Source organism: Pavona decussata, unplaced genomic scaffold, assembly GCF_977016875.1.
Source record: "Pavona decussata unplaced genomic scaffold, jaPavDecu1.1 SCAFFOLD_140, whole genome shotgun sequence".
NCBI classification, from domain to species: domain Eukaryota; kingdom Metazoa; phylum Cnidaria; class Anthozoa; order Scleractinia; family Agariciidae; genus Pavona; species Pavona decussata.
This window is the reverse complement of record NW_028145553.1, coordinates 1,339,896-1,364,318: the sequence shown is the minus strand read 5'-3', so window position 1 is coordinate 1,364,318 and position 24,423 is coordinate 1,339,896. Positions and strand designations below refer to the sequence as shown.

Here is a 24,423-nt window from a genome sequence, read left to right as displayed (position 1 = left end):
TTTATTTATTTATTTATTTACTTATTTATTTATTTGCTACTGTTGAACTTATTTGACAGCGGCAAATCAAGCCAGCGGTTTCCAAAAATAACAAACGCATGCGCGTTGAGAAGCGTCTTTAACGCGCGCAACTTTTGTCCTTGGCGTCTGTAGTAACGAGATTCGGTTAACTTTTATCTGGAACTAATCATCATAAGCTGATTTTCCCCAAGCTTGTATTTAGGTTTAAAGATCGCAAGGAAAAGGCTGTTATTTGGAGAAGTAAGACACAATTTTTGGGACGCATTTGCAGTTCTGGGCGAACAATTTGCCTTTGGTCGATTCCAGGCCGATTCTGTCGTACCCACGTTCGACCAACGATTAGATCGAATTCGCATAAAAATCGAACGCTTTCCTGTTACCGATCAATGGAGCGTTTTGGTGGATCACTGCCTGTGAAAGGGTATAGCGGCGAAATGGCTGGGAAAAAACGAGTTCAGTTGCCTGCTGATCTAGGAAAAGGTAGGAATGCTCTGGGTTTTAATATACAACTTAGCTAATAATCTGTAGTTGTATAGATGTAAACGATCCCGATTCAAGATCAAGTGAAGCGTTTAAGCTTAATTAAGCTAACTTGCTAATTCTGGAACGAATGGAATGACTTTTCTTCTCTCAATGGGCCTTATTTTGCCTTAGTTAATTATTTGAATTCTGTTTACTGTTAATACTCCAGAACACAAGCTTATGTTTCGAAACCACAATTCCATTAGGACAATTATAGCAACTTGATTAATTTATAATTATTGAAGACCGATAATTTGCAACAGTACAGAGTTGAGATGGTTCAATTTGTTTATTTATTCCGATTGCGAACACTTTCAAGTTCTTCAGTTTCAATTATTTAGTGCCATTTGAAATGGTAGTTTGGATATTTATCAGCTCTCTTCATTCACGCCAGAAGATCCAGCAATGTATATGCTTGTAGCTGCTAATAAGATTAAGAGAAGCGCTACTGCGGTAACTAACAATAGTCCTACCATCTAATTGGTACAGAATAAGAAAGGGAATTGTTCATAACACTCATGCTAGCAGGTGTGATGAAGTCTTGTGAACTCAGCTGAGCTCCATATCTGGAGATCTTCCAAAGACCCTGTTACATGAGACAGATTTCCATGCAACTTTCCTTGGTTTTACAGACATCGGTTCAGAAAGCTAAATTGGCCTTCAGAGTATCAGCCTCATTCAGACTATAAGATGGCGGGAACATCAAACTGCATGACGCTGAAAACTCTGAACTGCAAAAAAAATTAAAATAAAATGCAGCCACCACTCCCATTTGCCCCAGTTCTGCATGCTCTTCTTTTTTGTATTTAAATTATTTTTTGCCTTTCCACCATCAGATCTGATATAGTCTTAAGCCTAGTTATCATGTCATGGGAACATTCCAGATGATTGGGGATTTCCCTGTTTCTCGACTGTCCAGAGTTTGCTGAGAAATCAGGAAATTGCCAGATGTCTGTTTCAGATTTGAGGTGTTAATCAATGACCAATGCTTTTTTTATTTGTGAGGGGGGAGGGGGGGGAACTGGAGCGAAACAATTAAGAGGATTGGTAATGAGCTAAAACTGTCGCGGATGTCCCCAACCATAGAAATTTTGTTTTTCATATGTTGGAAATGATTGCCCACCGCAGAAATCTGGGATGCATTGTGCAAATAGAAACACTCCCAATTTTCCTGATTTGTCTGCGACCTCCAGTTTTCATTAGTTGGGAAAGTTTGGGACGGTTGGTGAAATTGGATCGTCTGGGATTTTCCCTACATATGAATTGACAAAACTAGGATTAACTTTATAATAAACCAAGCCGGTCTGGCTTGTCATGATAGGTAAAGATCCTCTCCAAGTTCATGAAAAGAAGAATTGCCTGACAAGCCATGGCTGTGTAGAAGACCAAATGCAGAGAAAAAACGAAGTCAAATCCCAAATCCTTGTATCTTTCTCCACATAGCTTGGTGTTTTCTACCTTCTTGCTCACATTGTTGTTGCGATTGCATTTTTGTTCTTGATAAAAATAGTCATGACCTTATGAAATAAATGTGATGGTATATTTCCAGCCTGGTGAATGAATGAGAATAATGTATTATTCAAGAAAGTGACACAGGCATACTCGGAAGAAAGAAATCCGAGTTCTTGCTCACTTTCTTGAATAATACATCATTCTCATTCATTCACCAGGCTGGAAATATACCATCACATTTATTTCATATACCACATGTTCGACATTTAAATCCTAGCAGTTACTATGCAGGATATTTGTCCCATGAACCTAGTTCAATGGCCTTAGCTCCCACAAGTCTCCTGTAGCTGAGTGGTAGAGCATCCGAACTAGTAATCGGAAGGTCTTAGGTTCCACTCCTGATAAGAGCACTCGGATTTCTTTTTTCCGAGTATGCCTGCGTCACTTTCTTGAATAATACATCATTCTCAGTCATGACCTTCTTTCTCTTTCAACTCAGGTTACAGCTCTTATGATTCTAGTAATTTATTTCATAGCACCCCCAAAACAAAGGTGAGTCCTCTTGTGTCATGTATTTTTTTACATTTAAATCCCCAGCATCGTTCATCAACCAATTTATCCCTTGTTTTACTTCCCCTAAGAAAAATAAAAGACGACTCATCTAGGTGCCAGGATAGGGTTTGCACAGGTCATGGAAAACCTCGAAAGTCATGGAATTTTAGAATTTCATTTCCAGGCCTGGAAAGTCATGAAATTTAGGTGTGGGTCATGGAAAGTCATGGAAAATGATGTTTATTAAAAAGTACAAAATAAATTGGGGTTTTTTGCCCAGAAGAAAATAGTAAAAACAAACCCAAAATGAAAGATGATAGATGATGGTCAAATTTAGGTCATGGAAAACTTGGAGAAGTCATGGAAAGTCATGGAATTTCAAAAGCTCTTGAAAAAGAGTACGAACTGTGCAGGAAATATTGTGTATTAATCCTTAAAATCACCTGTTGGCACTATTTAAAATGTCAAATGTCAAATGCTTTGTTTATAGTGGAAATGCACTTAGCTACCCAAAGCTAGTTTAAAAGCATTCCACGTGCACCCCCAAAATAACGGGAGACAAAATAATTATTAATAATCAAGTCGAACATAACATGTTAAAAATCCCAACTGGCTATTTACATTGTACAAGCATGGCCAAGGCGGGACTTGAATCCAGGTCAACCTCCGGATTTCAAGTCCGGCTCCCTAACTGCTGGGCCACTCCGCCTCCCCATAAAATATTAATTTTATAGTTAAGTAACCGTACTTCATGATATTTAGCCCATAGTTTCATCATTTTCAACGACATCACCAAGTAGTTACAAACCAAGACCAACCAACTCAAGTTTTCAGCCTGGTGTCAGTCCATCCAGGACATCAAGAAGCAAATCACCGCTGCGCAGCACAAGTCCCGTTCGCCGATCAGTAAGTCCGAACATACATAGAACAACAAGTCCAAGACTTCACAACAGCTCGCTGTCTCCCACCAATAAACAGGTTTGTAACAATTTTTGAAGATTTGCTTTCCTTATTACAGTATCTAGACCTTGTTGTCTTTGATCAAGAAATCTAGCTACATGTACATCTAAGAGATGCTTAGCTCATAAGAAAGAGGAGTCTATCTTTGAGACAAGTTTGCCTACGTGTAGTTTAAAGGACTGAGTTATCACCTTTGAGGGGTGACTTACCATTGATAGGAAATTAAGTGTCTGTTGTAAAGGACTGTCCACATTGATTATTTATAGTCTGTACATTAATTTTTTTTATCCATTTCGGTATGTTGTACGTGATTGTAACATATCTTAAACGTACACTGTACATTTTATTGTTGTACATGTTGCAATTATTATATTAACTTCACAGATCTATGTGTACACTCACTAAAAGGCATTAAAATATTTTTAAAATTTGATAATGTACGTTTTTCTTTTTCAGCTCTCTGATGTTGACAGTGATACAATCCAAAGACAGAGGCGAGAACTTCAGCTACTTATAGGAGAACTCAAAGACAGAGATAGGTACAGTAATTTTGAAATTGAGTTTGGGTAAGGAGGTGTCTAAAACTGTTTGCTTGATTAAATGCATGTGTGATACAGTATACTTAGTCTCACATCTCATTCTTGTGTCATGATGGTCTTTTTAAGTTGCACTACACAATTTTTTTTCAGTTTTCATACAAGCAGGGCTTCTGATTGGGTGCGGAAAAAATTTGGAAATTATGCGGCACTTTTAAGTCTCATTATGCGGCAAGTAAGGTCTATTATGCGGCAAATTATGCGATTTCATATAAGCTAATTTAACCTTGTTTTATTAGGTCTAAGAGGAGCACAATCCATTTTTTGCTGTTCAAGAAGCAATTAGAGCACGAAATAGAGAAACAGCAGAAATAAATCATTTGTTGCCTCATTTCAAATTATTAAAAATCAGATATTGCTAATTTGGTCAAGTCAGCGTTTGTTGCTTCCCATCCGCATTTTTTTCCGCGTTCCGCTTGTGTGACTCAGCTTCAATGTGCTTGTTAACCACAAACTTTCGAAGATGATCAACTACTCTGTTGCACGAAGAGCAAAACATCTAGGAAGATCAAAGGAGACACTGCTCGCAGCGTAAACAACAGACCATCGTCAACATGAAACGTTCCTTCGGGTACTTTCTTGCCCTGTCTTTTGCCGAAATATTTACAGGAAGGTGCGATCTTTTTTTTCTCCTGCGAAGAAGCGCTCAGCGTTTTAACAACAAACTTATCCATAATGAGGATGTTTGTTTCAATTAAAACAAAATAACTACATATTGCAAGCGACTATCAAGCAGTTTTCACGCTAATACCTACATCGCAAGTATGAAGGGATCGAATGACATCTTAAAAATATATCAATGATTGTGATTGGCATATTTACATAAAAGGATTGTTTGTTCTGGGCCAATGATCACTTGTTTAATATTGAAAACCAGCACCAGGTCCCCAGCATGTAAAATAAAGCACAGAACGCCTGTTTGTTCGCTTAATCAACAAACGAACGCTTCCAGGTGATTTTTGACGCCCTTTGAAAGAAAAAACTCCTTGAGATAACGCTTAAATTATGGGAGAACTTAACATAAAGCGAGATTTTTGCTCTTTTTTTCTTAAATTGTGCGATTTTGTACAAATTCTGCGATTTTTCATGAATTATGCGATTTGTTGCGATTTTAGGTCAATTATGCGAAATCGCAACATCGCATAATATCAGAAGCCCTGTACAAGGAAAACTTTCACCTTTGATCAAGCAAATTAAAAATTCTGTGAGTGGGTATTCCACTGAAATTCCCATCTTTTTGTTTGTTAATGTATTTGTTTATTTTTATTAAAGGTTTTGTTAAAAAATTTAGAAATTCATTAAGTTCTAGCAGTGTCTACAATCATGGATTTATTTCTGATCAAGAAAATTGGGAAGCTGCCTGTGAGGAACACCAGACGAGTGCTGTCACTGACAGCTGCAACCTGTGTCAAATAGCTCTGAATTCCTTGAATGAATATTCTGTAGATTTCTCGCGTGATCTTGATGGATGTGGGGTGATTTTACGAAGAAAGTATCCAGATTGTTACAGCTGTGAACTTCAATTGAATGTAACGATGTGGCTAAAAATGTAACGACAGCTGAACACTACTGGTCTAAATTTGGTATTATTTATTTTGATAACTGATAACTTTTTTGTTTGTTTGTTTCCTCTTGGTGTTTAGAGAGTTAAATGATATGGTTCAAGCTCATCAAAAACAGATTGTGGCCTGGGAAGAGGACAGGCAGAGGGTGAGTGGACGTTTAACATGACAAGGGGGTTGGTTTCGAAAGAAACTGTGTTGCTCTGTCAGTGGGGGAGCGGGAACAAATAAATTGATTTTATCAGTTCAGTTGTGATAAGGTAATTTGACTGCCGGAAAGAGATTCAAGATTTGATACATGTTTAATGTGCTGGCTCCTTGTCAAAACCAATCAAGGAATTGAGGGTTGTGTGTGGTTTGCATTTAGCCAGCAGTGGAGCTATGCTACAGTATTAATTTAGTGGATGCATGATAACATAAAAAACACATCTACCGTATTTATTCTCGAGAATGAGCGCCCCAACAACAAACATTTCTGGACAGTCTAGCTCAGCGTGAAGTAAGAGGAGCATCACTTGTGTTCCAAAATCGGTTTTAGATGCGGTAGTCAATGAACTTTTATATTGTTTTATGGCTTGTTCATGTTAGCTTTTGCACTTTGTTTTGTCTTGTTGAAGCGAAATAAACTTGTTATCCGTTGTTTTGTTATTCTCTTAAAAATTATGTCCATGCTTGCTGATTCAAATGTTGGGAAAATAAGCTCCCACTTGAATTAGCACCCACCCAAAATAAAGTAAGCGCCCATGGCGGTTAATCAAATAAATACAGTAAATTAGGTAAGTTGAAGATGCTAAAAAAAATTCTCGTGAAAAAATTGGAGAAAATTATTTGATAATTAAAGTAAGAGCTATTCTATTGAGAGTGTCATATTGTGGGATTACTGCAGAAATTGTAATTTTGATCTTCTAGGCAAAGGTAAAGTCGTTCCAAAAGTTATCTGAGCGTAAAGGAGTTTATTTCTTCGGCCTCATCACTGACCAGTCTTATTACGAAATGACTTGTCTCAAATGGTGGTCAGTGGAAATTGGATTGTGGTCGGTGAATCGTTAGAGAAAAGTCGGCGAATTTTTTTCTTCTGGTGATTGACAAGTTCCCTGATACGTGTCTTAATGTTCATGATGATGTTGATAACGTTAACCCTTTCTCTCTTTTGCTTAAACTAGGTGTTTGCCCTTGAGAAAAGATCTGCCAGGCTTGAGAGTAAGTGACAATGATTTCTACCGTCTTGTGTTTTTTTAATAATTTTTAATGAAACTATTTAGTCGATCCCGAAAAATAAAATAGTATAATCGGCATTCCTGATGGTTGCCTGTGTTCTCATGGTCTCACTTGACTAATGAAGTTAACTTGGTTTAAAAACGTGCTTTCAGAAAAATTGAAAAGTATAATGTAGTGTACTGTTTAAGGGTGTAATGTTGATCATCTGTACAATTTAAAGTTCTTTAATTCAATGCATTTTCTTTATGTCAGGTGAACTAAAAAGTAGAAATGAACAATTAAAGGGATTGCAAGCAAGGTAACTTACTAATAATAAATTATTATTGTGCATTGATCCATTAATCTTTATATATTCTTAAATAGCAAAGACAACAAAAAATATTTGTACTTTAAGATAATGTTATGATTCAAAATTTCCCTTTAGTTAGTTATAAACTGCAAACTGGTAACTGATCAGCCAAAATATCTTGAGAGGTACAAGTAACCTTAGTTGGAGGGCCAAACTTTTATTCATTTGCCAAAAATGAATTAAATAGTTATTAAGGCCAGAAGGAGGACATAAGACAGTTGCAGCTGCAAGCCTAATGGATCAAATGCTAGAAACAAGAATCAATAAGTGTAATTGTATTTATTGCACACACTAGAACTAAAACAATCTTCTATCTACAGCTGTATTATCTATTTTTGTTACAAAGTTTTCAATGATTTTATTTCAAAGGTATACATGTAGGTAATGTAAATACTACTTTAATTTTTGTATGATTTCAACTAGTTTTCTATTTTTTAGGCTAAAAGCTTCTGAAGTAGAAGAAAAGAATAAAGGCAAGGAACTTGAAGATACTCAGGTTTGTGTACATCTGTGTCTGCCTGGAAAATGCCGTTGATCACAGTCATTCATAAAACTATTGACAGCATGAAATAACTTCTGATTCTGTGTTTGCCTACACCTGCAGCTTCAACTTCAACAAGTTTCTGAACATGCAAATACTTCACTTCACCAAGTACAGGAACTTGAAGTAAGTTCAGGATTCACTGCAACCTTAGGGCCGGTTCAGACGCCGAGCTTTTCATGAGCCGAACCTAATACCTCGAATTAAGTACATGAAAAGTTTGGCGTCTGAATCAGTTGAGAACGGCTGTGTCAATTTGGAACGGCTCAGCTGGGAATTTCGGCTTTGGAACGGCTTTGATTCAGACGTCGAACTTTTCATGAGCCGAACCTAATGCATAAATTATTATAACGTATTTCAAATAAAAAAATTAAAAATTAAAAAAAAAACGCTAACATTTCGATTGGTTTTGCTTCAAGTAAATTAAGTTCGGCTAATTAAAATCGGCGTCTGAATCAAAAGGCGATTTGGGCCGACCTTAATTTGAATTAAGTTCGGCCTCATGAAAAGTTCAGCGTCTGAACTGGGCCTTACTGAGACCTAACAAAGTGCCAGAATATAAATTTGACCATTGAGCATTACTTGAGGAGAAAGGAATCAGAAACATCTTTAATTTTTCTATCGCAAGCAAAGATTTCTGCAACAATGTATAATCCTCATTAAGTGGGCCTTCAAAACAAAAGAGAACCGATCTTTGAGCTGTAAAGGAGCCCAGCTGTACCTTGAGATGTGATTTGAGTAAGGTGCTAAAAGCTTTGCTTATACTACTAACTAGTGGCTCAGATCACCTCTTATTTTAATAAGACACAGGACATCTTACTGTCTTATGTTCTTTCATGAATATTTAAATGGTAGTAAAATTCAAACCTGCTGCTTTTCTCTTGCGATCGTCCCTCTTGAGATTTTACAAAGTGTAATCTTGTCTTTTAGATGCGCTGTTATAACAGGAATTGGTAAATTGGTCAAACGAGATGATTAATTTGTTCCAGGAACCGTAATTTTAAAGGTGCCAACTAGCATGCTAACCACACAGTTAACTTATATTGTTCATAGGAGAAGAATAGTGCTTTAACATCATCCATGAGAGAGTTATCAAATACAATAGGACAACTTCAAGCCAGAGAACAGGAACTATTAACAAAACTTAAACTAAAGGTATGTGGCTCATATCAGGACATGTGGGAACAATCTTGTCATTGCTAATGTAATACCAGTCTTTGGCAAGAAACTTTACAGTGAATATATGTGTGGCTACATCCCCTTCTAATTAAGTTACACTCCCTTTCATTTGTTAGATTTCCCAGACAGTTTTTCAGTACCCTTTTAGGGAGGAAGGAAGTTTGTTAAAAAAATATTTTGTCACACATCTACAGACAGTGAGACAAGTACAATGTTTATATGGTGACAGGGAAGCCTGAAAGTTCTAGAATCCAGGGGTAAATATTAGGTCCAGGGCTCCCCAAGATTAAAATGTGACAGAACAGTTCTGAGCAGTGGAAATGGGCAAAATTACAGTACAAACTATCTAGACTCAATGAAATAAAATGTGCTTTAGTTACATTACTTCAAAATATGTCAGAGAAAAAGTACTGGTGCAAGTAAGAGAGGAACAGAGAAGAAGAGAACCAGAGTAACTAGCTAACTCTTATATAGTAAGTCTTGGTACCGAGGGACGTGCCAGGCAAACTTTCTAAGTCAACCAGGGTTAGTTATTGAGATATTTCAGTCAGTATGTTTCAATACAAATACACGTACATGTACCACAATTAACTTCTACTGATATTGAAATTTGGTAAAAGCAGAGAAGCATACCTTATGAATGTGTCACTGGTTGAGAGCAAATGTAAATCCAAATCTGAGATACCAGCACTGGACACTTCATGACATTCATGTTTCTCTAATTTGTTTGTTTTGTTTTTGTTTGTTTAAAAGGACAACGACATTATGGAAGCAAATGTGAGCTTAGGGGAACTACAACAAAAAATCAAACGACTGGAAGGTTTATGTCAGGTCAGTAAGATTGGCTATCTATGCAGTCCGTGTCTGTAACATGAACCATCGTGTTTTTGTTGTTGTTTATGTTTTAATGTACCAGCGTGGCACTTGACTAGGAGTTGTATTGTGGCTGACAAATGTAATAAATTTTATTGCATATTATTTTATTCACAGGAACTAAGAAAAACTGAAAGTACACTCAGAGCAGAAAGGGACCAGTGGAGAGACCAAGCAACAGCAAACAAACATGAAGTCGAGAAACTAAGAGGTAAATGTACAGTCATTTCTAAGCTGTGAATTTGGTAGATGGGAACTAAACAGCAAAAAGGCTGGAATGACCCTATTGAGATGATGGGTAGGAGAGGTCATTCATAACATCTGCCAAATCTCCCAATTATCCAGGGCCTAGTTGTTCAAAGCCCGATTAAGCTAATCCTGGTTTAGCACTTTAGCGTGAACTTTGATTCGAGTTTAATTACTAACCAATAAAGACCGTTCAAAAATATTATTGTCCCTCAGTTTTGACGTAGGCTTTTCTTAACCACTAAGCTTTTAAAAACATTTTTGATAAACCAGGTGAAAACCTCAGTTAACTTTTAATCGTGGATTAGCGTTAATCGGCTTTCAAACAACCGGCCCCAGGAGTCTTCTGGATAAAACCAACTTTTTGCTCTTTCCTCCAACTGAGATTTTATCCCCAATGTTTCCCCCAAACCAGAAAATTTCGCTCGTTCGTTCGTTCGCTCACTCGCTAGACTCTCGCTAACTGATGCCCGTTCGTTCCTTCCTTCCTTCCTTCCTTCCTTCCTTCCTTCCTTCCTTCCTTCCTTCCTTCCTTCCTTCCTTCCTTCCTTCCTTCCTTCCTTCCTTCCTTCCTTCCTTCCTTCCTTCCTTCCTTCCTTCCTTCCTTCCTTCCTTCCTTCCTTCCTTCACTCACTCACTCAAGTTGGTTCGTTCGTTCACTCATTCATTCATTCATTCATTCATTCATTCATTCATTCATTCATTCATTCATTCATTCATTCATTCATTCATTCATTCATTCATTCATTCATTCATTCATTCATTCATTCATTCATTCATTCATTCATTCATTCATTCATTCATTCATTCATTCATTCATTGATTGAAATTCACTTCTCTATGAAATTATTTTTATAGGTGATATTAGTAAACAGTTTAGCGATGCAGATGAAGTCCAAGCGGAACTTGCAAAGGTAAAACTGTAACTACAGTCTCTTTTTTAATTGTGGTTTTTGCCTTTGATGCCTGCTATTTTTCTCCATAACAATTCAGTGAACTTTGGTAAAGCTTTGCAACTTTTGTTACTCTATTTCTTTCAGACCAAGCAGGAGGTTTTAGTTTTGCAAAAGGAACTTTTCTTATCAGGTAAAAAGGGCATCATGAATTTTCTTCCGTAAATGTTTTAACCATTATGTAGAAGCATGCCTTACATGAAGCTACAAATATTTATTCAACATCTGATTTAGCTCCATTTATTTCACCTACTTAGGAGAAAGAGAGAAAAGAAAGGACCAACTTCTCGATTTACAAAAGTCAAAGCAGGAGAGAACGGATTCAGAACTTCAAAACCTTCGACAGGTACACAAAATTCCTTTTTTTTTTTTAGACTAACAGCCGTTCTTATTTGAGTGCCGTAAAACCAAATCCAACGTAATCACTCTAGACATTAGGGAACATCAACGACGACGGCGACGGCAACGACAACACCGCAAAACAATCGCTCTGCACGTGCGTTTTACATTTTGGTATATTTCTTTGCCGTGCTCTGCAAGACAACAACGTGAAATGACCAAATTCAAGGTTTTGTGGAGAACGTGAACGCACGACGGTGAATTTTTCATTTTCTTTCTTAACAAGTTTTTACGCCACTTTTACCAATTTTGTTCCTGGATAGTTTGATATTCTTCTAAAAGTGTAGTGAGTTGAAATAATCGCGAAGTAGCACAAATGAAATTAAGATATATTTTCAGGTGACGTTTTCGTTGACGTTGCCGTCGTCGTTGCTTAAGCTTCCTATTTACAAGTAGATGCAAACAGCGCATTGAACCAATCAGAATTTAGATTAGGTTTGGTTTAGCTCCTCATTGTCGAGAAAATGCCAGGAGTTTTTCTAACCAATCACCAGGCTTAGAAAAATGCCAAACCCAATCAAGCGTACATGTACATTACTTGCAACACTCAATCGAAAACCGCTATATAGCCCTATGGCCTTCACAGGTACTATTTGGATAATAACTGAAAATGGGGAAATAATATAAGAGCGTAGAATAAGGGATGAATAGAGTGAGATATATGAAAATTCATAATTGTGAACTGCGGATGAAAGATAACAGTCGAAGTGCTTCCGTAAGGTGATCCTGAGAAGTATTCCCCACATGTTATGACGTAACCGAGCTAGTACCAGCACCGGATCATCGCCTTTTCCTTTCGTATCATTATACAAATTCCCCTTACTGGTCTCCATACATTTCATTGAGTACTAATAGAGAGAAATTGTCTAAATATCATGACACATCATCTTTGGTGATCATTTGCTTAATTCTCATGACCTACATGTATTACAATCCACTGATATGATGAGGAGAAATTTGATGGTGATCACTATTGGGGTGAAACAAATGCTATGCAAGAGATAAGCGAGAAAGAGAGAAAAACACAGTCAAGTAAACAAACAAAAATGCTGTCTCCTCATCTCTTTGGTCCTTCGCTTAAAGTGATCTTATGCTTTGGAACTGTTAGAGTGTTACACGAATATTTGATTTTTCTTGGCAGATCTGTGAACGACAACAACGCGACATTTCCTACATGCAGCTCCAACTGCAGAGCTCACACGACATGTTATCCAAACATATCACGGAAACCGAGTAAGTGTTCGTTCCTCATTCCTTCGTTGTTTTTTTTTTTTGTTTTTGTTTTTTTTTTTTTTTGCTTTTCTCAGTTTTTTAACTCGTGAATGCGCGTATGCGCAATGAACGAGTTATCGTAATGTGAGGCAAATTCACTTGCTCCCTCGATCGATCAAGTTTCATTCAGAAATAACACGACGCGGGGAAAAAAATACGGAGGTTCTTGGAAGAAAAACTGGACGCTTTTTTGTTGATTGGCAACCACCAAAAGAACGTCAACTTCCACCTCTGCGTTGCTTCGCGTATCGGAAAAAATCAGAGTGTGTCCCGTGTGTAATTTAATTTTTTTTTGCACAATTCATTCCCGCAATGCGGCATGGCGTCCACGAATCCTGGTAGCGTAGTTTGATGCGAGTACCGCTTTACGGTTACCACTATTCACTTCTGAATTCACAAGTTGGCGCACAGAAGCCTTTGATTAATGTTAGTAAATATTAGTTGTTACATAACGTACAAATAAAGTTGCCGGGGTGACCGCAAAAGCGTGGAGCCAATTACTTAATTGGGGCCCATTGTAACAAAAACAGTGAGATACAGTTGACTGTAACAACAGAACAAACAAATACCAACTACAGCATGGCACGGGGCGGGCAAGGCGACTGCAACTGTTACATTTTGGACACAATGTTTTCCCCGGTTTTTGGTGTTTGTAGGCGTCTTAAGTTTTTCCTTATGTTTTTGTTCTTTCCATGCAGTAAGATGTCCGAATTGGAATCTAATCCTCCGGATGAAGAGAAGAAACCCATCAGTAGTTATTACGATGCCACGAGTTTTCACCTCAATGGGGATTACTTTGAAAATCAGGTGATTAACATCTGGTCGCCTCTTCTTTGTTTAATTAGCGAAAATGATCAAAGCATAATTTCACACATTGCAAAGTGGACGGGTGAAGAACATAGAGGGACTTTACTTTGTTGGATGCAACGCTAAGTATATCATCCGCCAGTCCCGACATAGAGCCGAGTAATGAGTGTCGTAAAATCAAACTAAATGGAAGTAATTACTCTGGTCAATTACAAGAGACGCAAGTAGAGCCATGAGCCAATCAGAATTCGAAGCGAATATATGTAACCGGCGCCAAGCGCGGGAAAATGCTTGGGACCAGACCACGATTGGTTTTGGTTTCGTTTCTTATTGGTTGAGCAAGTAGCGCGGGTTTAGCTAACCAATCAAAGTAAAGTAAAGTAAAATTAAGGCAAAAGCGAGTTACTTTCGGCACCGACACTCAAACAAAACTGCTCTATATGGTTTGAGTTTGGCCCTGGCTCTCGTCCTCGCGCCAAAAGTTTCTCCGTTACAGATTTATCGGTTTTCCTTTCTCTACAAAATCATAAGAAATTTGTCGGTATAGTTTATTATTTACATCCTCGGCACACAAGATGTGCATTATAGTGTATGCGTGATAATGTTGTTTTTCTAATTGTTTATATTTTCTTTTGTTCACGTATATGTAATGTTTTCTTGTAGGACCAAGCATCAACTAGATCATTGGATTATGATGGTATGTACTCAGTTAATCAATATAGCTATTCGTTGAACGTTTTTCTGTTAAAATACCAAGAAAGTATAGCTTTTGGTGCAACTATCCTTGTTTAAGCTGTCTTAAATTGGGTAAGGGGGTATTTTCTAAAGAAACTTCGGTGCGGCATCGGTGGAGAGTAGAAACAAATGTTTGCGTTATGAACAGAATTGATGACTAAACGTGGATTGGCCACCGTATTTATATATAGAGAGATTCGAGTGCTGACGTTTAGAGCGTCAGCCCTTCGTCAGAGCGAATTATTAGTTCTCACGAAAGCCTAACGCTCGAAACGTCAGCACTCGAATCTCTTAACGGTGGCAAGTTTACCTTAAGTTATCAGCTCTGTTGATAAACCAAACATCTGTTTTAAAATGGTTTATTTAGACTGTGTCTGAACGCAGTGCAAAAGATTTTGCATGAAATATTACATTATACCGCAACGGAGTATCGTATGCAGTAATTGGAAGACATTTTGCTGAAACAGTCGCAGAAGGTAGAAACCTTGGATATGTAGGGAACGAAAACAGATATCTTCATTTTAAGGCTTATCTTTTTTTTGTTTTGTTTCTCTAGCAGCTCCAGCGGTTACTAAGGCTATTGACGATGACCTGTCAGCTTATATTCCTGGTAAGAAGAGCAATTTACCACAACAACAAAAGCAGAAAACAAGCCAAATAACAGCAAACTTATAATAATCACTAAGTGTAAATTTGAAATTCAAAATTACAGTTGTTTCTGAGTTAAGGATTCGTATACTAGGATACCCTAATTGAACAGAAGCTCGTAAAAATATTATCCTTTCCAGCGGCTTTTATGTTTTCGCACTGGTTGCATCTTTTCCCGCGCGTAGCGTCGGTTGCACTTTTCCCGCGTTTTGTGCTGGTTACACTGTACAGTCTCAGTAGTGTACTTGCTTTCCTCTTCGTAGTGGTTGCACATCTTCTTGCAGTGGGCACCGTTCATGCTTTTGATTTGAGTTCTGATAATTCCGAGTAGAACAAGTTAGAATGGGTATTGATGATTCATGTACCTCTCCATTTCAGGTGGTGGTGGAGTTTCTTCACTTTCAATGCATGCGACAGTCGGAAGTGATTTGGCTGATGATTTCGACAACCTATCCCAGGATCCCTTGCAGCCCACGGTGACATCAGAAAGGGGCTTCGCAAATTCCGGTGTGGAAACTTTTCAGCCATCAAGGTGAATGAAAATTATTTAGGTTCAAAGGAAACTTTCCAGTCAACGACGGGCAAAGTATCGCCAGTCAGGCAATCTAGTCGAAGAAACGTCTCATTAAAACATGACTTAATCTGGTATAAAGCATTTCTTTTGACAAAACATAAGTTTAAAAGTTCCCACGTCTGTCGATGTTGGCGTTCAAATAGTGGGAGCAGCAAAAGTCGGCGCGCGAACGAAACGAGAAGGGACTGGGGACGCCTAGAACAGGCTACTGTCGATTCGAAACGAGGTTTCACTATTAATTTATAGCCAACATGTTTTTGAATAAGGGCCGGGTCGCACTAAGCGAATTTTTGTGTCTTCTAATTTTTGGCGGTCAAATTTTTTGGCAAACATTTTTGAACTTCCAATTTTTAGTCTTGGTCGCACTACGGAAATTTGCAGTTCCAAAACGTCTTTGACTGACAGCAACATCAGTCATAACCCGCTGGGGAAAATGACCCTTCCTCTCCTGTTGCATCAGGAAAAACAAAACGTTTTCGCGTAAGAGAATGGACACATTGGTTAACGTGACAATGTCTCGGCAACCCAGGAGTGCACCAATTTCGTCGTAAAACATGCTTTTCTTCTTCGACCCTCCAGTCTGGTAACTGTTCCATTTCTTTGCTTCTTTGTAACGTTCTATTAAATACTTGATTTTCTTCATACACTTGATTTCATGCGAGCGTTTAAATCGTCGCAGATTTTAATCCACTCCGTTCGTGACTCTCTGCTCTCTAGCCACTCGTGGTTTTCGGCCCACAACTGAACAAGCAGTCGTTGCTCAGCTTGGGCCCAGGTGTCGTACTTTCCTTTTTTGCCTTTCTTGCTCCGCTCTACTGGGTCAGGAGTGCTGCTAGCACTCGCTTCGCTACAGTGAATGACAGCTTAATTGCTGTACAAACAAAATTGGCCGCTTTGCCAAAATTTGGTCGCCTCCGAGGCAGCACTTCGGCGTCTTTGAAGATTGGCGAAATTTTGGCAATCCGCGAAAAATTGGCAAGTTTTGGAAACGTGAGGTCGCACTTATTTTGCAGTACGTGTTGACAGAGTCTCACTTAAATAAACAAAATTGGCTCTAGTGCGACCCGGCCCTAAGTTTAATTTGTTTGAATGCTAAAATAATTATTTTATATTAGCCACGGTTTAGTACGGCTTCAGTAAACTTCGAACGCCAAGTTCGTGTAACAGGATATTCGATGACGGTTCTACTTCACGTCATAGAACGGTTTTCATTTGAATTCTCGTGCTGTAAAGCCAAAACCAAAGTAATTACTCTAGCCAGTCATGAGAGATGTAAACAGTGAAATGAACCAATCAGTACTCGAAACAAATCCATGTAACCGTTGGATCTCTTTCTCTTGTTATGGACGGTGCCTACAGTACTTTTGTTGCTACGCATACGTTCTGCGCATCTCGAGATACTCGGGTTTCCTATGGGTGGCGCCTACTACTGGGATATTTTTGCGCGATTTAAAACTATGCGGAGAAAACAGAACTTAGCAAGTGCTCTTGGTATCCAAAAAGAAAATTAGGGGTGACCATACATTTTTCAGAGATAATAAAGCTTCAATTTGGTAGAAAACGCTATACACTGCTTTGTACTTTACGGCTTTTTAGAATAATTGTGGCCTTATTATCTCTAAAAGATGCGTGGTTACCCCAAGTTTCCTTTTTGGATTCCAATAGCCCTTGCAAAGTTTTGCTTTTCCCGCATAGTCATAAACCGCGCAAAAATACTTCGGTATTAGTAGGCACCGCAGGGCTCAAAGTTAGTGACCAGCTGGTCGCATATGCGACTAGATTTTTTATTTTGCGCCTAAAAAATTATATGTGATCGCACTCACGCGCCTAAAAACGCTCAAGCTCAGTGCGCCTGAATCGGGGCCACTTTGTTTCCTCACCTGACAATTCTTGTGTACTCTGCCTGATTAACACGAAACAGAAGCTTGAAATAATAAATTCAAATGTGGATGTAACGCAATTAGGTTCCACATAAGAAAGTTACACCGTTTTTCTTACATCAGTGTGTGTTTTATTTGTTGTTTCTTCAAGTCCATTTCTTGTCCGTGTTTCATCCCACCCCAGACTTTACCCCAGACTCTTCTCGGTTATGTGACGGCACCGCTGACACGTACGAGTGAAGGCAACCTTCTGAAACACGCGCTTCTCGCGCAGTTTAGTTCGCTTTGCCGATATTAAAGAGTCAAGAATGTTTACTGTAAACAATCTGGGTTAAGAGACTTTTTTTTCTTCAAGAGTTACAGTTAAGTCAATGCGCTGTCAACAATCTAATTTATTAGGGAGCTTAAGCAACGACGACGGCAACGGCAACGAAAACGTCACCCGAAAATATATCTTTATTTCATTTGTGCTACTTCGAAATTATTTCAACTCGCTCAACTTTTACAAAAATGGCGAACTATCCAGGAAACAAATTGGTAGGAGTGGCGTACAAGTTAAGAAAGAAAATGAAAAATTCACCGTCCTGCGTTCACGTTCTCCACAAAACCTTCATTGTGGTCGTTTCACGTTGTTGTTTTGCAGAGGACGGCAAAGAAATGTACCGAAGTGTAAAACGCACGCGCAGAGCGATAGTTTTTGCTCATTAAACTTATTGTTTTGCGGCGTTTTCGTTGCCGTTGCCGTCGTCGTTGCTTAAGCTCCCTATTTTTTCGAAACACTCATTTACAAAAAGAAAATTTATTCTCAAACAGCCGGCCGCTGCCTTCCAACGCATTTGACCCAACTCCAGCGGTTGTGAAGTGGTTAAACACTGGACAGAGATCAAGGCGAGCTAACCTTGCCTACAGAAAGTAGCCAAATGAATTACTTTCAGTCGGGTGATCGGTGGGACTTGAAGGATTTCGTCTGATCGAGAGGATTCAATGACGTTATTCCTTACCTTCGTTTTGTCTTATTATCTTATTGAATGTACAATAACATGTAATATTCAAAAAAATGTAACAGTATTATTGCTATCTCAAACATACAGTAAGAGACTGAAAGAAACAAACACATGATTGAAATAAAAGATTTCCGTGCTGATTAACGATCAGCAAGCGAAAATAAGAAAAAGAAATTAACAACGTGTCGGTGTCGTCATGACACCATTATCAACGATCACTAATAAAATGTCTGAAGCTTCTGATTTTTCTTTTTGGTGCTACCAGTATTTTAAGTTGTGCTCCTAAAATTTTTAGCTGTGCGCCTAAAATTTCGCAAATGCGCCTAGAAATTTACACCTGGTAGCACAGGTGCTCCCAAAGCCAAAAATAAATTTTGAGCCCTGCACCGTCCTTAACACGTTTTGTTGTCTTTTCCCCCAGAAACCCAGCTTACTTCAGCACACCTAACACTCGAACAGACATGTACCCACCGCTAGGAAACCTGTCAATCACGAGCAACAGACAGGATGACCACAGTAGCTTTATGTCTTTCTCGGCTGGTAGACCTGTGGATCTCAATACTGTAACACCGTCGAGACCTACAGACTCGTATTTACCTTACTCGGCTGGTGTGACCGCTACGAAGTCATCACCTCCTAAGGTGAGTACGATATAAACACTTTGAATGTCTGTGGCTAAATAGCCTGTGTTTGTCTCAAAGGTGATGATTGACGGATGTAAAGAACCCTTCAAACATGCCACAATGTTGTTTTGTGGGCTTGTAATTGCATTAACAGGCAATTTCCGAGTTGCTTTGGACCTCATTATAAAAGAGAAGCTAAGTGCAAAGTTTTTATTAGGAAAATTAGTTTTCATTCATGTACAAACAAAAGTAACTTATATGAAAAGCTTTGCACTTAGCCTCGCTTTCATAATGAGGTTCACAGCTACTCAGAAATGGCCTATTGAGGCTGTAGACATCAGTATACCTAAACAATAGCAACACCATCAACTTTTCACTCTTGTCATTACAAAATGCTATGATGGGGTGGCGGTGGAGAATAAACAAAAGCGGATTGGTATTAGTGCAACGTCAGGATGGTACGTTAAACATGCATGATGACTCTTCGCAAGCTAGAGTTAAGGTGTAGCAGTAGGAAATAGCCCTCTGTTTCCATTTGTCTACTCCAAAAGTTGTCTCGCAACAATCTTAAAGCTGCAATGTTCTTTGAAAAATTACCAGTTTCAGCTGTCGGTTGACTTAAAAGAAATCTGTGCGTTTCTATCCTGTTGTAATTGGCAATTATTCCACGATGGTGCGTTGGATATGAGAGGATAGATAGCCAACGAGGCACGTATCGCCGAGTTGGCTATAATCATCTCATATCCAACAAGTGCGAGTGGAATAATTGTTTTGTTAAAAACACTCGAGAAATATTGTTAGATCTTGCTGATTTCGGTTGGCAAGAACAACAAGAAGACAATTTTATGGTCCCTATTTCTCGGACGTGGTGTAATGGCTCATATACCATGGCTACTAAGCCAGTCAAATCCCTGGAATTGCATTAGACAATGATCCAGTTTTTAATAAAGAAGGTAACACGACTCATTCCCTTGAAGCACATAACTGCTAACGTACCTAATAAATAGCTCTCGTAATATACTAACCAATTTCTAATAACTTGCGTGACAGGACAGCTGTGTTCTTGACAAGTTTAGTGAACTTTTTCTTTTCTTTCTCCTCTTTTCGTTCTCACCCCAGGCGGAGGGGGACACTTCACCGACAAGTAAACTCCATCGCCTGCTGGCGGAGTCGCGTCAAATGGTTCAAAACCTCGAACAATCTTCCTCATTCTCTCTGACTGGAAGTCCGAAACAGGTTAGCTTTAGAAGAAAAAAAATGTCACACTTCACGTGTTACCCCTCAAAACTGTTGTATCCGAGCGGAAATGCTGAGAGGGCTATAGCTTCTCAAAAGGTGTCACGCAAAATGCGTCACGCCTAAAAATCCTTATCTAACCGAAAGGGGTTAGCAGATTAGCGTTAGCGAAAGTGTAAAGCGATATTCCTTTTTGTACATAGTTTTGGTAATATCAGAATGATTTTCACCATCTTTAAGTCCCAACAGGTTAAATTTAGAAATTAGAGCGTGCGCTTTTTTTTGTCTACAGATTGCGCTTACTATCAGTCTTAAACTCGTGGGTATTCCATTTTTTTCAAAAATATCCTCTCAATGGACTTAAAAGGCCCGAAACTACTGTCACGTAACATACTTATCTGCACCAGGCTTTTTAATCTTTAAAGTAATTAACACGACCTAACCCAAAACCTCAGTCAGTAAGCACTATTTCTTCCTTTCTGTAAGCCGGTCTTTTTCTTAAGTAATTATTTCTTCTCACATGTCAGGACCATTGAATAAAATGGTCTTTGTTTAACGAGGGTGACACTAAACAGTCTCCTACAACTGAAAAACCTGTGCCACATTAGATTCAGGATTGAATTGGAATTTGGAAATGTTGGTTTCTTAGGAGAGGTAAACGAGAGTAGCTGGAGAAAAACCTCTTGAAGCAAGGACGAAAACCAACCGGCAACAAACGCAACTCCGGGAATCGAACCCGGACTACATTAGAGGGAGGCGAGTGCTCTCGCCACTGCGCCGTCCCTGCTATACAATGCGACCTATAGTTTAAGCCTTAAGTAAGGCTTTGATTTTAAGGGGCGGTTTTTATGCCTAGTGTTGCTACGCCAACCAATCAGAGCAAACTCGCCGTTCCTTTCAGACCAGTTTTAAATTGAGTGTCGTAAAACTAAAACCAAAGTTATTGCTCTAGCCATTCACAATAACTTGATAGTTGTTTAATTCTGTTTTTGTTTAGGACTCTATGGTACCCACAAGTGAGCAGTACACACCTCCGCAAAGACACCTGGGAAGTCCACTGCATTCTCGCGCCATACCCACCTCCACTGAGTGAAAAGTAAGTACGGAAAATTTTCGTCTGTATTGATTGAGCCGAAGATGTTCAAAAGTGTATCCGAAGATCAACCGAATTTTACGATTATTTTATGGTAATGCATAATAGAGAGTTTACTAGTTTACGAGTTTACTTAGAGTTTACTAAACTCTAAGCTTTGTATCAGGTTAATCTGTATCCAGAACCTTTTTTTCACGGTCAGTGAAATTTGTCCTCTTGCTTTTTTCACAGGGTATATCTACACGACTTTTTAACCAACCATTGAAGAGAATGTTAAACAGCACCTTTCAGACAGATATCGATGTTTATGCTAGTTAGATCAGAGTGGCTCCCGATTGTCAATTTTAAATGCAATTCTAGTTATGGGGCGTTATTCTAGATCACGAGGTGTTGATCATGTGACCATTCGTTTGATAAATCTGCGTGTACGTTTCCATTGCACATTCGAGTGATCTTCTGAAATCTGAACTCTCAATGGACCTCAAGCAACCAGATAAATCTTGGACGTGTTTTTAACTGTACATAGCATATGTGAACAATGAGGGAGGAAGAGCCTTTCGAGGTGGTAAAGGTAATTGCCATCTTGGTCATTGAGTTTGCCAATCCAAATTTCAAAATGCAAACGTTAATATCAGTGACGTATAGACTTTTGGACGGTGTTAGGTTTAAATCCGTCTGTTGATTCCAGGATCATTTTTGTACCATGGGGTACGTGTCCGAGTTTACCCTTGGTTGAGCGGGCACTAGATAATATTGATTGAATGATGAACTCTTCGTTACTGAAAAACAACGTGCATTTCTCTGCATTATAGACCTCAATTTTAGAAAAATATCTCATTTTACACTTGCGTGCTTAGTGGCCTAGCGTTTGCGTTGAAGTGAGGCTAGGTTGACGTTTTTTTTATACAAAACCCAATTCTTTTGAGGTGTAAAAATGCAAATTACTGGCATAAGAACGACATGATTTTCATATGAAGAGCAGTGAGGTTTGTATCACAACAAAGCCAACTCGTCTCGCTTTCACTCAAACACCAGGTTACTAAGCACACAACTTGGCTCGTCACGCAATCTTTCCTCCCCAACGAACGTGAAAGGAAAGATTGGGTGACGAACCAAAAGAGCTTCCGCGAAGGAGGCTAGCCGTTACAGGGAAGAGTTTCATCATAGTTACTTTCCTGTGGCTTCGCCTTCAGGCTATTTTGTTTATGCTTTTCATGTATTGATACCGATTTGCCAACAATAACGAATCCCAGCCTCTTCAAAGAGCCTTGGTTTTTCAACGGTTTATATTTTATTTTTAAATACCGAAAATGTCGAGGTGACCCCTTCGTAGACGTTAGAGTTCTTTGATTAAACTATAAGTTCCACAAACTAAAAATTGGCGGCAGAAAATTACATTTTTAAATTCTACACAGCGGTCAAATGTCTCACGGTGGTATTTTATAAATACTGGTTTTTTTTTTACGAATTTTAAATCTGTTACCGCAAAACTTACAAATCCCTTTTTAATGCTTTTGAGTAGTCTATTTTTGCAGCTGTGTACTGTAAATTCTAAAGTTCTTTTTGATCCCCAAAATAGGGCCGGTTTGGTGACTCAAATACAGTATTATTTTAGGGGCGTATTTGGCTCTCCTGTCAGGGCCAGATGTAATAATGCGCCCAGTTTCAAGGGTAAAATTATATTCAAGGTAAGCAGTTTGTGAAAGGCCATTTCGCGCCAAATTGTGACCAAAATGGCCCCACACGGTGTTGAATGAACCCTTGGGAATCAGGGCCAAATCGGCACTTTCTGGCTGAAACATCTTTTGAATTTAGTTTGTGTGCTTGGTAACCTGGCCTGTGAGTGGAAGTGAGGCTACGGTTGACCCTGTTTTTAATAACCTGGGACGAGTTGCATAAAACGTAACGGCGGACTTATAACTGCTGACGCCAGACGTTAAAATAACGAATTTGACTGGGCTGAACGTGTGGCGTTAGCAGTTATGCCCGACGTTAAATTTCATGCAACTCTTCCTTGGAGCTGCTCGTATACAAACCATGTTGTTCTAATATAGTTTCTGATCATTTTATTCAACATAACCCAAACCTCTCTTTTACAGAGAAGTTTATTTACATTTCACAGACCTGTTAAATGGTCTTTTAGTAGAAAAACTGTAGAATGAATGTAAAAAAATTAATCAAAATTTACTTTTATCCGTCAACCGTACGCGTTACCCTTAGTAACGCAAATATCCATATCGTTGTTGCTTTTAAATACCATATGTTTACAAAATAGGATTGATTTTTACATAGATCTTCATATTTAATAGATAGTATTTAAATGATGTGAATCCAAGCTTGTGTATGAGCGCCTGATCATAATTTTAAATCCTTTGGTCTGAAACGAGTGACGTTGAACGGCAAAACGTGGAAAATAAACTTGTGAAAAATCTCAACGTGGCTATTAATATTTTTTAATACCAGTAATAGTCAAAGATTAGGGAGTGCGTTCGATGATCTCGATCCCGGGCTCTTTGCCAAGTTGATGATGATGTCATCCGCCCCTGCAAAATCTGCGGGGGGTGCCAGATACGCATCCCAAGATCCATTCGTTGATCGATCGACTGTCCCATACAATCTCAACTCCAATGTGTATTAGCAGTGCATTCTTTCTACGTCAAACGCAATAATTAGTTTTTATCCTTGAGCGGTTGACGTTGTTATCATTGCAAGGAATAAATTTAGATTTAAACAATGTTCATGTAAGGACGACAGATTCACAAAAGATTTCGAAGTTTTATTACGGTCAACGTTTGGGCAAGAATGTTTCCTCGAACTATGAGTTTTTGAGAACAATATAGTAACGCCAACTGGCACGCAAAGGACGACAGTATTGTAAATTGTTTATCGTTTTGTGCTGGGATGATTAATGAGTCATCGTTTAGTGTTCCTGTTTTTGTGAAAGGAATTAAAAGGCGGGCTCATATTTTGCAAATTTTGATTTATGCACGACTAACCACGCTGAACTGAATATAGACTTGAAGATCGAGGAATTGTAAACAACAGGAGCCGATGTTTTTGTTTTTACTCAAAGATTTTAGATCCACTATCTGAATACATTTTGAATGCTAAATGTGAAATCAGTGATC

The 24,423-nt window shown here is 38.6% G+C and overlaps 1 protein-coding gene across 4 annotated transcripts; it reads left to right on the top strand.

Moving 5' to 3' along the window:
* Window positions 1-35: 35 nt before the first annotated feature.
* Window positions 36-23,730, top strand: LOC146466888 (uncharacterized). 4 transcript variants are annotated; one of them, XR_014867909.1, is made up of 25 exons: window positions 37-501; window positions 2,495-2,547; window positions 3,310-3,525; window positions 3,964-4,046; window positions 5,747-5,813; window positions 6,829-6,865; window positions 7,136-7,181; window positions 7,671-7,728; window positions 7,837-7,899; window positions 8,827-8,928; window positions 9,706-9,783; window positions 9,943-10,036; window positions 10,930-10,985; window positions 11,112-11,157; window positions 11,282-11,370; window positions 12,565-12,656; window positions 13,394-13,502; window positions 14,166-14,199; window positions 14,794-14,847; window positions 15,264-15,417; window positions 18,765-18,984; window positions 20,086-20,202; window positions 21,200-21,298; window positions 21,527-21,860; window positions 21,941-23,730. XR_014867909.1 is itself a non-coding variant. In XM_085126731.1 (24 exons), exons 1-23 carry the CDS (start codon window positions 408-410, stop codon window positions 21,293-21,295), a joined length of 2,055 nt encoding a protein of 684 aa, XP_084982857.1. In that variant the 5' UTR covers window positions 36-407; the 3' UTR covers window positions 21,296-21,298; window positions 21,527-23,730. The 4 variants fall into 4 exon arrangements, 3 of the variants coding, with proteins under 3 accessions (XP_084982857.1, XP_084982858.1, XP_084982855.1); XM_085126731.1 differs by having other exon boundaries at window positions 36-501; window positions 14,797-14,847; window positions 21,527-23,730; XM_085126729.1 differs by having other exon boundaries at window positions 21,527-23,730.
* Window positions 23,731-24,423: the final 693 nt, after the last annotated feature.